General features: G+C 39.8%; 1 protein-coding gene across 2 annotated transcripts in view; it reads right to left on the bottom strand.

Annotated features, from left to right (window-relative positions):
• VAV3 (vav guanine nucleotide exchange factor 3) overlaps positions 1-15,726 on the bottom strand; it is a 162,577-nt gene that overhangs the window by 101,774 nt on the left and 45,077 nt on the right. For both annotated transcript variants that reach the window (XM_032192464.1, XM_032192465.1), the window contains exons 3-4: positions 3,449-3,507; positions 2,460-2,525 (exon numbers count right to left, since the gene is read on the bottom strand). In XM_032192464.1, the coding sequence (XP_032048355.1) occupies positions 2,460-2,525; positions 3,449-3,507 (125 nt within the window). The remainder of the gene's footprint in view (positions 1-2,459; positions 2,526-3,448; positions 3,508-15,726) is intronic.

Genomic DNA, 15,726 nt, shown 5'->3' with positions numbered 1-15,726 from the left:
CAGGCACGAAAAGCAGTTTGTCAGGACAGTTTTGTCAGGAGGTACCACCCAACTACACTCTCAGCTTCATCCCTTTTCCCACCACATCCAGAGGCAAGGAGCAGCCTCTCCTGACTGCCTGGCATCCTGCCACAATGTGGGACAGTGGCACAGCAGCCCTCCTGCCTAGAGAAAAAATTACCTGGGCTAAAATGCACGCTGTGGAGCAAGCAGCTGAGAGCCTGCACCTCCGTGCCATAACCTAGTGCTTTTTATCATCACATAGCAGCCTTCAGCTACCCAAAATTAAAAGCAACCTTTCAAATTGAAAAATCAGTTTAACAAAAGAGGGTAATCAGAAGCAGTGTTCTTCTATTACACAGACTTCAGAAATACCTCAGCATGAAAATCAATTCCCAACTCTACCCTCAGCTAATTCAGCTTCATTAGAGTCAGTCCTGTAGGAGTTTTGCCTACTTCATACTAAGACTGTACCTACTCCATAAAATGTCCTGTCCCCATATTTCTTACAGTATTTCTACAAAAAAAAGATACTCCAGGTAGTCTGGTCATAGTAATACAGAAAATCGATCAGATGTGCAGCTAATTTGGGGATTTTTTTGTTGCTTTAAAAGAACATTGAAATCCTTCAGAGTGAAAAAAAAAAAAAAATCAGGATTGGATCACTCAGATGCAAAGCTAGAATTAGGAAGGATGACCATTTCTGTTGGCGGATGGTCGGTGCTCAAGTACATCAGAAGCTCTGCTGGCAGAGACCCGTGATTTCGAACGAGTCAACATAAATCAGAATTGGTACCAACGCAGCTTCCACTCAGACAACTAAAATTCTAGACCAAATCATCACGTCTGTGGTCAGGGTAATAAACACAAACTAAGCAAGTTCCTTATTTCTCATCAAATACATCATGAATGTGTTTTCTTTTTTTCCATAAAGGACATCTGGAGGATAATAAAATAGCATTGGAAGCTCCAATGAACAGAATGATAAAAAATACTGACAGGATCCAACAGAGATACTGCACACACCCCTTCCTTTTCCAAGGGATACCATGCCCTTGGCACCCAGGTGCTCCAGGTTAGCCTGGCATTGCAGCGTACAGCAGCGATGAAGGTGCACTAGCATTTCCCATTAAGCATCAGCAGCTGTTTTAGATGCAGCACAGACATACTCCATTTTACCACATACGCTCTGGAGAACAAAAGCTGGTAAAAAGGTCAAAAGGGGATAGAAACATTTAACTATTACAGCCCTGATGGAAGGCCTTAGATCCATTCTAAATTCCTTAGACACCATTTAGACTCAGAGACAACTATTTCCGTCAAATACGCTTCACTAATTAAGTGAAACTAAAAAAAAAAAAAAAAATGTAGACCACTTGCATCATTCACTAGCACTTATTTCTTTTTATGAAGAGGGTACCTCTTCCACAATTGTGACAGCCTATAAGTATCAAACTTCGGCAAGACATACTTGGTATTGATTAAAAAGATAACCTACCTATCTAAATTTCTTTGGTATTACCTGTTGACTTTTTTTTTTTTTTTTTTTTTTTTTTTAAATGAAAGACCACCTCAGTAGCGAATTTGTATACCTATTTAAGAACTGTTAAAAATATTTGCTGATAATACTAACACCACCACATCTAATAATTGAGGACATCACTGGAAGGTAGATGCTACACTTTTAGCTACACCAAGTGAAAAGCAGCTGAGACAGCCAGTCAGCTGCAAGAGAGGAGAGCTCTTTGTAGAGGTGGTAGGTCAACTAACACAGAGTGTGGTGGGGTTTTCCCTTTCCCAGAAAAGAAAGGAAACCATGGTGTGACCAGCAGCTACTTCACAACATCACAGCAAGCAACATACTGTGTGGAAAGAGATAGAGACCAGTGATTTGAGCACTAGTGAACTTTGAGTTTTGGGACAGTATGCACTAACAGTGTGCTTATCCATCATGATTCCTAACAGATCTTTAAAGGTGCCAGCTAATGCTATACAGAATGTTCACGTCTATCTCATGTGTGCCTCAAAACCAATAAAAAAATTGGCAATTAATAATCTTGCAAGCACTTACCCAAAAAGTCAAACGCATTTATACAGAGAATTTCATTGCTTTTTTTTTTTTTTTTTTTTCCAAGATCAAGACCTTCTCCTTGGGTTCCTTACAACTGAGAATTCTATGAAAGCATTCTCACAGTTCAGACAAATTATTGAAACACAAAGTCACGATTCACTTTGTTACCAGAACCCTCCATAAAACATGCTTCTTTATATATACAAATTTATCACAATCATTCAGATAAGCCTTCATCATTAGTTCTTCCTGGTCATCATAATGACTAACCAAATGTTTTTAAAAGAAATAAATTCCCCATTCTCATCAAAACTGTTCTACAACACCATTAAAACAGTGTGCAACTGAAAAAAAAATCTTTCATTTAACTAAATTATTTATGACATACTCTATTAAATCCGGAAGACCTTTGTAGACATCTTCATCATCAACACTTTCTTCCGTAGGGAAAGGTCTATAGAAAGAAAAATATTCTAAGTTATAGACAGCATTAGTCTAGTGGCAAAGTGTTTTTGGTCTGGTTTCTAATATTTTCACACAGATTACTTTTAAGGTTACCATGTTATATATTGTTTTCTTTCTCTGATGGGCAGTAAACATATATATTTAGTCTTGGTTGTATGTATTGATACTTGATAAAAACCTTACTGCATAGTGGGGTTATATATCATCACTAACACATATTATTGACAGTTTTTACTGTGAATTCTGAATTTTTAACATAGTAAGTGGATTACAGGACTGGCTGGAAATTGGGAGTAAGAGGAGCTGTTTTGTTTTAGAAACACCATCCATTCACATATAAGATTGCTGAATCAAAGCACTCAAAAAAGATGGAGAATCCCCAAGTTAAAGCATGCATTCTTTCACCTTCTCTCACAGCCTGTGTTTACATTCATGAGGTTAGGTTTAGTTGCATTTGTCTGTTGTTTTTTTGTTGTTGTTGTTTGGTTGTGTTTGTTCTTGTTTGTTTTGAAAACAACAATTGCACCAACTGGGCAGCTTTGCTGTTTTCTATAAGGCAGAAACGGGAAAAAGTCCATTCCTCCTTCACACTGATTATGAGTCCAACTTACAACCCACATCACAATTATCGGACAGGTTCTGTAATAGTAACTGCTTATTTGTCTACGCCATGTTTCATCACGAGAAGGCTTCAGGCACTTCAGTAAATGTACCAGAAACAGAAGATAACCTTCAGAGCTTTCATGTATCATCCACTTCCAGATAAACTGGGAGACAGATTTCTACTTCTTTTGCCTGAACATCCCAACTCTTGTTAAAATGCTTAGTCTACCTATATGGCCTCCAACAGCTACTCGAAGGAACACCATGCAAGAGGCATTATTCCCACCACTCACTAGGCCAAAAACATACCTTATTCCTGTTGCTATTGCAATAGGTGTGCGGGAAAGTTTTGAGAGTGTTTCTATAACCTGAAAAAAAAAAAGAAAGAAAAACTGTGATAAGTTCTAAGAATGAAAGCATTAAAATAATCCTATTTTGATCACAGCAAATGATACAGGTAGACACAAATTCTGGCCGTGCCACATACTGAGTGCTGACTTGCACAAATTTCCCATGATGTGGTCTTCGGTTCTTGTGTATTGATGGAGGTAATGGGAGCAAAAAGAAAGCACAGGTAAATTTCTTATTTACAAGTTTCAGCACAAGTTAAAAACAATTAAATCAGACTTAAAATAAGGTCATGTGGTAGTTTTAAGTTGGACCTGGATGCAATTGTAATCAGATTTTCTTACATACTGCTCTGAAAGTTTTTTTTTTTTTTATCTAGTTTTCATTACAACTTTTCCAAACGCTGACCAGAAGAGGGAGCCAAATGACAAATGAAAGCGCCCTTTTCAGGATTTGCTCGCGAAGTAAAGGTCATCTTTATTAGACAAATAGGAAAAGAAGCTACTAATTTGAACTCATAAGCTTTTTTGAATTTTAGCCGATAGCATCAGTCTAGGAGATCCCGTTCTAAGATAATCCTTCACATAAGGACCCAAGGTTATGTACAATAGAAGGAGAACATTAGGGAGGGTAGAGGAGAGCATTTGGTCACGTACACGTAGAGATTTTGTTGTCAGTACAAGAACCAACTAGTACCCTACCTAGCACATCCTCTATGTCACAAATGATTTCCTCTTTTTTTTTTTTTTTTTTTTTTTTTTTTGAGCACTTTCAGATTGGCAAGTCTTATTTGCAAGAGAAAGGGAGAAAAAAAAAAAAAAAGCCAAAATGAGACCCAGTAGCAATTTCCATACCCGCAGCAACAACGTCCCCGGAACTTCCCAAGAGTTTCAGGATGGGTCTTTACAACTTCAAATTCTCAAACTGAAGTAAAATTTCCTGAGAAAGTTTGTACCAGTAGGATTAAAATTCAGGTATAGCAATGACTGTGCCATGGACATTGTGAATAAAGTTTACAATTAAAATCATTTATTTTTGAAGTTCTAATTACAAGACTAGACTGATCATAAAGCTCACAGAGTTAAAAGTACATCTCTCAGAGGGAGGACAATGAGATGTTCACACAGGAAAATGACAAAGTAAAACCACACAAAAGAATTGCAAACTACAGAGCCTAAATGGAAGTAGAAATGCTTCCAAAGTGAATCAAGTTTCATTTGTTAAAAAACAATTTCAAAAGTGAAATAGGTTATACTGCCCCAGTTGAAGACATGTTTGGGGTTCGTTTAAGTTACTGTAAAAGTTTACACTGTGGAAAACCTGGTTTTGTTTAATAGAAAAGGCAAAAAAAATTGAATACAAATAAATCTGTCATGTACGTAATTAAAGGTTCAGGCATTGTAATTCTCCTAAAAAATAAATATTGCAATATAAACTAGACAGAAGTTTTCAAAATTCAAGAGAATAAAAACCTTAAAATTATTTTACATTAGCCAAAAGGTCAGAAAGGAAAAAGATTTTTAAAATATATTGCTTATTTAAAGCAGGTGAGTTGTGGTTTATATACAAAGGAACGATCTGCCTCCACAAATCTGACTGTCTCAGCACTGACCCGGGCAAGGAATGCTGAGTTGTACGAGACAAGGCTCTACGGGAAGTTCACTGGAAATTCAATAGCTGACAAGGTGATCTCTCCTGACAGATGGGTGAATATTGACTGGCAAAATAACAGGAAAAGAGGTTTAATGATTATTGAAAAAAGAGAGAGGCAAGTCTGGTGAACTAAATATCCCTTTCCTGTTTCAACGTGTTATTTCTCAGCACACACAACATCAAACTACTACACCCACGCAAACCCTTTTCCTTAAAGGGATTCTTGCTTATCTAGTGTAATCACTCCAAAGTATGGCTTACTCTTTATAACTAGTTATGGTTGTTTGAAGAACATAGAATGAAAATCTGGACAAAAATATGAATTTTATTAAGGTACTAGCAAATGGTATTCCCAAATTTACTGCCAAATTGTATTTTGCAGCTATCGATACAACAGAAACAAAAGCAAGTGTTAGAAATTGTGAGGAAAAGATTTTCAAGAACCAATGTAAAATCTCCCTAAAGAAAAAAACACAAAGCTGAAGAAGCCAGAGAAGTGTTTAAAGGAACATGCCGAAAAGGAACCATAACGAGAGAAAACGGAAGGCAACCAGTCATTTTCACTGCTCCGGGAAGAGAGAGGGTCTGGCATTCCAGGAAGAGAAAACTCATGTGACAGAAAGCCAAAAAGCAGATTTCTATCAAAATCCAAAAAACAGATAACCCATTAACAAGGAAATGGGCATCACTGCAACAGCTGTCAATATCTCAACAGAAATACTGTGTTGTGCAGAAGTAGGTGATGAAGAGCGGTCACACTAGCATCATAAAAGAAAACACTGGGCAGAGGCTGCTATTCTTCTACCTGAAAACAATTAAGAACCAAAAACCATTAACCACACAATGTTTTTAAGGTTAAAATACCTGAAAACAGATGCAACTTCTACAAAATACAAAGTGACGCTTGCTCATTGAACACCCCTATTAAAGCACAACTTAAAACTTCACTGTCTGTAAATATTATGGTTTCTACTCAAGGATTTTGTTGTTGCTGGGTTTTGTTTGTGTGTGGGTTTTGTTTTAAAAGCATTCTTAGAAAATGTCAGGATACACACCACAATTGTGCAAACAAATATATGAAACTAACACTTCTGGTCACACTAGAATTGATTTACCATCAATGTGTAAATTTATTTGCCCCAACGTTTTGTAGGGGCAGAGAAAGATTTTCTACTTCTCCCATATGAAATCTCAGTTCTTTGTTTCTAATGCACTGCAGAAATTCTTCAGACGTGGCTTATTTCTGACTCCATAGGGAAGGTCTGAGTTATAGACAGGCTGAGTTGTCAGAAACACGATCCAAATTTTGAAACAAGTTCATCAAAATAATCAAACTATCCCCAGTAAAATGTCTGGTTTTCAACAAAATGACCGAGAAAAAGATGGGAGTTTCCTAACAGCTCTAGTTTCATGCCCAATACAACTCGGGAACCTATAATACAGAGCCATTCTGAGCTCCAAAATTACAGTGTACCCATGCATATGAATGTCCATAACATTCAATTTGAAAAGGCACAAGAACAGCATTTTTTGCCTTGCTCTTTTGCACTCAGAGGAGCTTCACCCATTTTACCCATTTAACCCTAGATGTGTTCCCCATTCTCTCCCACAGCAAGGACTCAAACACATCACTCAGGTGCTTCTGCACCTCTGAATGAGGCTAAACTGGATCCTAGCTTCAAGCACAAAATTAGCACTCCTTGCTCATACAAAATCCAGAACGAAGTTTCTATGGCTGGGACTGCTCTACAACAAATAACTGTACAAAGGGCTGCGCGGCCTGTCCACACACAACATGACCAGGAATAGGCACTGAAAATTAGACGCTGAGTAAGGATTCACATTTATGCTTTTGCGAGCTATGACGCATTAAAAATAAAAGCTTTATATTCCAAAACATCCTGCAACAACTACATCCATTCACATAGTCAAAATAGAAGGCTCACTAACTCTGACTCTCCTACAGCAAAACATAAATTTGGAGCGTTAGCAGGAGGCACATGAGGAGATGCCCCCCGCGCTTGGCTCAACATGGCCGCTTCCCACTGACTAATTCTGTCAGACAGAGGTGGAGCGACTCTTCAGAAGTCACATCAAAGCCACGTTCACTTCAATATGATGTGAACATCCAAGTCTGGTTCTCAGTGTACAGCCAGTTTATGCAAAACAAAGTGAAATTCAAAACTACGGCCCTGCAAGAGGAAGCGTACCTCGGCCTGCTCACCAGGGAGGGACGCTGCTCCTCAGCCTTGTCTCACACACGGCCAGCAGCAGCCACGGCCTTGTGCAAACCATTAGCTTTTTACCTCTTGAATTACTCCAACAGCTAATTTTTTTGGCTTGATATTGTTTCACTTGACTTGCTGTCAGAGGTCAGGCTCTCCAGTTTATGTAAGGGCTTGCATATCTCTTATCACAGTAACTTTGCAATTCCCTGCAGCCATACCCTTCAGTAAATCACCTCAGGTGTTCCTACACATACCTACCGCAGCAGTACACTAGAGGGACTATTTTACTTCTTTCTGTAGCCATGCCATCTATGAATCTGAATTTAGAATGGGCCTAAGTATTTTGGTGGGGTGAGTTTTCCATCTTGTTTCTGAAAAAGCAGCTTAAAAATCCTGCAGTTCAATAGCAGACAAAATACCTTTTAGAAGTGCTTTTCTACTTTTAGAATAAACAAAAATACATCATTTTGCAGCTTCCCGTCGCCCCAGACAGGCAACATTTCTTCGCTGCTGACAGCTGCTTTCAGTACTAGACCCATATTTCAATTTCTGAATTTAGCTGAACTGAAGACATGAAGTGATCAGCAAATGGTGATGGCAACAGCTTCAGAGTTTGTGCCAATGAAGCTTACAAAGAGCACTCACACATGGGGCCGACTGAAGCAGTTCAATTCCCATGTATGCACTTACAAGAGGTTCTTCTAATACAGCAAAAGTCACTAAGAATATGTAACTATATCATATTTGAAGTTTTTTTGGTTCTTTTGTTTTCTCTTCAAAATCTGGGCATCCAGTTCAGTATAAGAGTGCCACACTTTGTTGACAACTTAGCCTTATTCCCTCCCATAAAGTAAATTTAGCAGATACATATAAAAAGAAATAAAGCAGTTACATTTACCAGTGAAAAATACTTCTAATACCAACATACTTCTCTACATGCTGTTTTGAAAAATGCATGTTGGTTTCTTACCAACCAGGATTTATTTTCTGACATCGAATTTTGGGGATAGAAAAAAAAATCCCCAGTTATACAGGAAAATTAATTGCTCAGTGTTAATCGTCTCTGGATACAATGTGCCCCCAATTCCAGCCTCTGGGTTGGAATAGTGATCTCAAGCCATCTCACTTTAAGAAAACTTCAGAGGTTAGTAACTACGTGTCTAACATGCCCACTATCAACTAACTTGAAATAATGCCCCTTTTACAAGTAGTTGTAACTACTCTCAGGCTCAAGTCTAATCATGAAGATAATCTCATAGCTGCATAAGACAGCTTTATGTACCTTAGGTACCACCAACTCAAAAGAGACTACAGAGCTGCTACTTACTTCCTCAGAGAAGCAGGCATACCTGTAGTTTGTTATTCAGACCGTTTCTGTCAAGACTTGACCAAGTCTTAGCATCTTTCACTTTTGTACGCAATACCAGCATACTGACCCCTTGTTCCTTCAAGAATCTATTCAAAGCCCATCTCAAGGACACTCAAATATCTGTTGACAATGAAGGCACCTGCTCATTTGATAGGGTAACATGAAAAATACTCCATTCTGAAAGCGTACATGAGCTTCCAACCAGTTTCCAAGCAAAATTGGTCAGAAATACGTAACGTTGAATGTGAAATGGATTAGAATCTTTTGGTAGCATAAAGGAAGAGTATTCTGAAGTACAGATTCTTGAGACTTGTGCATCTAAGTATTAATTATCTGCATATATATATATATACACACACACATTTACCACAGTTAAGGGCAGATTATGCAAAATAAAAAGCTAAATCAACTACAAATTACTTGGGACATAGATAATATTCATACAAGGCTAATTCCAAGTCTATTGTATTGAGCACGCTTCAGAGCCATACTGCCACAGGCTGAGGGGGTTTTCACCAAGCTGTTTTCACACAAGCATCACATTGTAGAGATAGAAAAATAGCAAGAAATCTTCACTTCACATACCTGTCACTCATGGATAAGATGAAATTGCTATACAAAAACATGTTCTCAAATGACTTATATTAATAATGAAGTTTTATTATTTGCTACTCTGAGGAAAGCATCCTTAGTTTACCAGGCCCCTGGACAATCCTGGATCAATACTTCATTTGGCACTGAAGAGGGGAGCACATCGTATTATTTTACCGTAATCCATCATTAACTTTTGAACCAAAAGACCTCCAGGAACTGCTACATTGACGTTTTCATTTAACCTGGCTGACAGATGTGAAAAACGACATGCAGCCAGACAACTCCAGGGCTATCACACACCTAACACATCTAACAAGCATATTATTCCAAGTAAAGGGCGTTAATAAAATTGAACATTTTCTCTCCATCTGACTTGGTGTTTAAAGTGTTATTACTCTGTATTGGTTCACATTAGTTTTAATTAAACCACAAGCCTCTAGCAAAGAATGAAGTCTTTTCAAAGAAGGCAGAATGAAAACATTAAAAAATGCCCTAAAAGCAAACCCTTAGCTTCGCACCTCTACCAGGCCCTTAAAAATAAATAGTCAATTTTCATCTCCAGCTTTGCAAATATGCCTCTACTAAATACTGCCATGACATACAATGAGGTGTCGAAGTTATACAGACACAAACACAGCAAAGAAAACGTACAGCCCTTGCACCCTCACCAACATCTCATTAGGCACATCTTGGCCTGCAGACATCCAGCACATAGAAACCTAACAGCCTGGTTTTGATTCAAAGCTTCACATACAGCTAAACACTGATTTCCCTCTCATTCAAATAATGAAATATAAGCTTTAGGTGTCGAAGTGCAATCTAAAGGAAGAGCACATTGAAGTTATTCATTTCCACAAAGGTGACCACCAGCCACAGGATGCCGCTTCCTCACCGAGATGACCTTCAGCTATCCTAGTCCTGGTGTCTCTCACCGTCCGTTCTGCCATTTCCCCTGAAATACAACCTCTAGAAATATACCTGAGGAATCCTCCACCGTTCTTTCCAATGCAGGCTTAGCACCGGCACAGCAGTAGTAAATAGCCCAACCATTCCAGTGAGTCACCGTAGAGAAATTTACAACCGCAAGCCAAGTTTTTTTTGTGACTGACAGGAGCCCGCCAGCAACTCGAAAAAACAGTTTGAAACCAGGTGCCAAATGCTTTTCTGCACAGGGAGCAAGGGCAGAGCGACTGCTGTAAAAGCTGTTCTTGGCAGTCACGCACGTTTCCTCTGAAAACAGCTCCAGCTGCAAGAAGATACCTCCACAGTGCTGCTGTGCTGGGTGGGGAAAGCATGGTGGGCTTCGGCAGGGACGTGTGGGCTTCGGCAGGGATGTCAGGGCATGCAGACCTCCTCCTTCCCTCCTAGGCAGGGGATGCTATGTGCAATGCATCCCCTCGGGGAAGTCTCATCTTGCATCAATTTTCTCCAGTGTGTCTCCAGTGTCATCATAGATAACAAAGTAACAGGAAAGTCTTTCTCCAGACTGCATAAAAGAAATAGCTGAGAAAAAATAAATCCTCCTGGGTGTTGTCTCCTCCTGTTTGTAGATAAGCTAAGTACAGAGTTGCAAACTACTGGGACTTCAAACACTCTGGGGAATCAACAAAAGATGCAACATTTTCTCCAAAGCCTTGTAAAAAGAAGAGGTAAGGCAGGCAGTTTGGCATAAGGAAGGCAAGCAGAGCCGAAGAGAGAAGTGAATCATATTAAAAAAAAAAAAAAAAAACACTCTGAAAGATGTGAGAGAAAAGAGAACCTGATGTCTAAAAGAACAGTCCAAGGCTGGGTGTATTTTCCACTTTTAGAAAAAAAAAAATACATAGAAAAAAAAAACAGAAGAGTTCTGTTGTGCTGTTTTTTAACACATTTATGTATGTATTCCAAACATTTTTATCTTGTTTCACGGCTAGACAGAAGCATTTCATTCCATGATATGGGATCTCTCTCCTAAGAGCTCTAACTTACACCAAGCAACACCTGATTTCATGTACTTACAGCACAGATGTGAAGTATCCATAGCACTTCTCTCTCGGATAGTAGTGGAAATAGAACCTAAATGTAGTTTCAAGAAATATCAAAGGACAGGTCAAATCCCACGCTAACCAACCCCTTCTCACATGCCTGTGGCTCACTGAACATTTTTAACATTTATCCCTTTTGCAGGGAGCAATACCTCAGACCACCCCAACTGCTGAGCGGGAGCAGCAGGACTGGCAGACGGATGCAGCACACACAGCTCCTCAACATCACTTAAAATAAAAGGGAGAAGCAAAACTGAGTGTTCTCCGGGAATTTATAAGACACAAGGTCATATTATTAGGAATATAATGAGCAAGTCTTTAACAACTAATATCCGATTATGGACAAATCTATAGCCGTTAAACAAGAGTTGTGCTTAAAAGCCCATTTTCAAGTTCAGTCTATGACGAAGCTACAGTTCCTAGTCCAAAAGCATGAAAGCTTCCCTAGACAGTTCTGCTCTTACGAGGAACTGAGAAAATCCGAATTGCACAAGCAGCATATTCCTCCTCAGCTCTCGGGTGGGTTTGTCCAGCAGACCCAGACACTAACCCAAGAGAGCAGCGGGGGAAGGGAGCCCCAGCAGCTGCTTCCTGCCTGCAGCTTGTGGTTTTGGTTCTATGAATACCTTCGAGCCCTCCCCATGCCTCCAGGGGTTGAGGGTTTTGTTTTGTTTTTGGTGGGGTTTTTTTGTTTGTTTGCTAAGATGATGTTGCCTGAAGAATGACAGCCTTCCTTCCTTCAAGCACTGCTTTAAGGGCCAGAGCACTTAAACACTGCAGCTAATAGCATGAGGGCAGACTGCCGTGTAAAAGCTAGAGAATAAAGTAGGATTTTGTCCTTCTGGTGCATTTATTATGTTTCAGGTTTTGCATAAAAGGCAAAGGAATAGAAAACGATATGCCCAGGACAGTTCTGTAACATCTGTCTGCTGTTGAATCATTCCAGTTCCCTTCACAATCATCTTTATTAGGGTAACCAATACTTACAAACAGCATTAGCAAATTATATCCAGGCTTTGATCCAATGTTCTCTCCCAGGGCTTTCTAAATACTCTTATTGACAATATCATTTTTTTTAAACTTATAAAATAAGGTAACACTAAACAATAAAGGACCAAATAGTTTTTTCCCTACACATTGAACTGCACTTTTTAATATAGTCCTAATTTCTTCCTAAATACAAGCATCCTTTTTAAATCCTTATCAAGTAGGATTTTCAGATGTGTTCAGAGTTTGAAACACAGATTTATTTTTCTTTAATGAATGGATGTAAATCAATGCCGTGTCTTGAAAAAAAAAAAAAAAAAACACATTTCTTTTGCTACTGTCCTTGAACAAATTTCAAATGACTTTTGTTGTTGTTGTTGTTGTTTTGTTTTTTTTTTTTTTAATTTGAAAACAACAAGCAATTTGTCTAAATTGGAAACACCGGCTGTGGCATTTGCACACTTTGTATACATTTTGGGTCTGCTTGACCTTGGATGATCGATATTAGCACTAACATGTTCTAGAAAGAAACAAGTGCTGTCGTATTCAGTATTGATTGCACCTCAAACAAATGCTACTTTAGGTATGCATCCTAGAGTTTAATTGGCATGCGGTTTCTACACTCCCACCGTGTTTTTTTTTTATATTTCAACCTATTCCTTGTCAACCTTGGTATCAGCAAGAAGGATATTAGGAGGAGGCTGCATGAAGGAGCGTCTCTTCCTCTCTTCTGCTAAAAGCAGAGGAAGGTCTTTCGCTTCCTGTCTCGAGCGAAGCGCGCACCGCCACACTTCTCCCTTTCCTAAATTCACTTTAACCGCTGACTACAATTTCAACCGAGATTGTTGAACAGTATCTAGTCCCACTTGAATATATGCCAGTGCACAGTCATCGACAGTAAGAGTATTTATTGGGGTAAATGCACGTTCTATACACTTCCATTCTCTATTAGAAAAAAAATCCCCCTGCTACGGTGGGCAGTGCACAGGGAAGTGAGTTGTTCTTTTTGATACAATTATCATCACACACCTGCACTGTAATTTTTCAAAAGCCCCCAGTTGTCTTCAAGTCTTGTGCTCTGGATCTCTCTCTTCTCAACAAGAAGAGATGAGGGTCTGAATCAGCCCATAGAAAAAGCATTGCACCTGCCCTCAACGCTACAAAAAGATTCAACTCACTTTTACTCTCACCTTCTTCCCATCTCACTTTAAATCATCACCATGGGTACTGGACAATAAAAGATACACCCAAAGACATTCTGCAATGGGAATGGCAATCCTATCAACCCCCTTTATAGAAACTTGGAAAGAGGTGTGATTTGCTTTTCTCCCTATTTGTCTGTTCATTTAGATAACGAACAAAACTGCACTTCATACAGTGAAAGAAAATACAAACCAAGATTGACATTCTCATGCTTGTACCTCACTCTCCTTTACCTCAATCTGTACTCTGAAAATTACAAATTGAGTGAGAGAAACTAGGTTACTCATTTTATTTGCTACGGCTTCATTTCTCATTTTGTTCCCCTGAACAGGCAGCAGCTTGTCAGTTGTAGCGTTACTCACGTACACCCGCATCCCCCTCTCACACTGCAGTAAGAGCACTGCATTTCCAAAATGCTGCTGTGGAACAGCTCCGCCAAGGCAAAGGGGGACTCCTCTATTTTCATTACTTAAAAAATTTGGAATATATTTGCACATAACGATGACAACCTACAAAATACAACTTCTGTGCCTTCAGTGTCCGAATGACATTGTATCCTTATTTACGCCGACACTGTCCCTCTGCTGCCTGCAGCAGAATTAAGCCAGAGAGATCTCCAAGAGCTTCCCATCAGTGAGATCAGCTAGAAGACACAACTCTCAGACAAACAGTACATTGAAGGGCAGCACATGTAACAAATAATAATCATGTACCACATGCATCTATTTGGGTCAGTTATTTTTCCCAAGCCACCTGTATATTAACACTGTAAAACACAAAAGTGTTTGAACACAAGAATACAAAGAACAAAAATATCTGAAGACAAGAACAATAGCAGAAGATCAAAAATTTCTCATCACTGTACCAAGCATAGGACCACATTAGGCACTGTGCCCATATCAGCAAACAGTCAGAACCACAACTCTAACCAGCTCTACATCCCTGATTCCCCCAGTATGAACTGGGACTACTTTGGGCACTATGCTAGGACGTGGTGCCATCTCTGGTTAAGGAAAACAATACTTGCTTCAAGTCTCCTTGTCATTTTCACATGGCAGGGGGGATGCACTGTTGTTCATGGACACTGCAATACAATTCCAGGAAAGCTGTGGGGTTTCAGGCACAGGAAGAAAGTGTTTTGAGTATTATTTCAAGGCATGCTTTATTGTGCCACCCCGGTATCAGAAGACACAGCAGCCACCCCGTCTCATACTCGTCTCGGAACTGCAGCACCAGAGTTACCCTGCAGAGGAATCGGATTTGCTTATAAGGTATCTAAAAGTTAAGCCACTCACACGATGTCCTTCAGATAGGGAGTTGTTCTTCAGTTTTCACTTGGCTGTATATTTAGAAGTTTTTCAGGTCCACGATAGGGATCATACCATGCATCTTAGATGCCGATACTGTGATAAACAACAGCAAGCCGCAGATGTCTATCACTAACCTTGTAGTTGTGTTTAGCACTAAGATGCATCACGGGATTTCAGTAGCACTACTGACCTGGGAGACTTCTGCCCTCTGCCCCTCGATTCTGCCCTGCGCCTCAGTTGACTGCTGTCCTAGCCAGGCTAACCCAGCTGTTTGTAGCACTGGGGCAGAAATCACATCAGAGAATGGATATGGAGAGAGTGAGCAAGCCTGATTTCTTAAAACCCAATTCTGAAGGGCAGATGAGCTCTTAGCTTGTTTCCCACCTCAGCCACACTGACAGGTATGCCAGCATGGCAAAGGGAAAGGAGCGAAGCAGAGGCAGTGACTGCTGCCATTAATCCTGCCTGTTAGAGCACAGAGGGCTATAGCTCACTTCTACTCTCGTGTTTATAGGCACTTCCAAATATTTTATGTGAAATTGCACGTACATGTAAGAGCTGTTGTGAAAGGGAACAGGGCTGAACATATCCTGGGTTGGCAGCAGGTTATAAAGCTTCATCTAAGGTCAACTTCAGTCCTACCCCCATGCATGGCAACCACGAGCAGCACCCAGGAGTTCAGGGAAATGCTTCAAATGAATTGGGAATTTCAGTCCAATACAAAGCACCCACAGCAAGCACGGTACCCAGGGACTGCAGGGGGACTGAGTAACACCACCTCAGCAGGGAAGTCTAAGAGGGAATCAATGCAAAATTAACTGCAAGGCAAGTAGGTGCACCCGGGTAACACACCACGACTAATTTTAGAAAC

This window comes from Aythya fuligula, chromosome 8 (genome assembly GCF_009819795.1).
Source record: "Aythya fuligula isolate bAytFul2 chromosome 8, bAytFul2.pri, whole genome shotgun sequence".
NCBI lineage: Eukaryota > Metazoa > Chordata > Aves > Anseriformes > Anatidae > Aythya > Aythya fuligula.
Note: the sequence above shows the minus strand (reverse complement) of the source record. Positions and strands in the feature narration are given on the sequence as shown.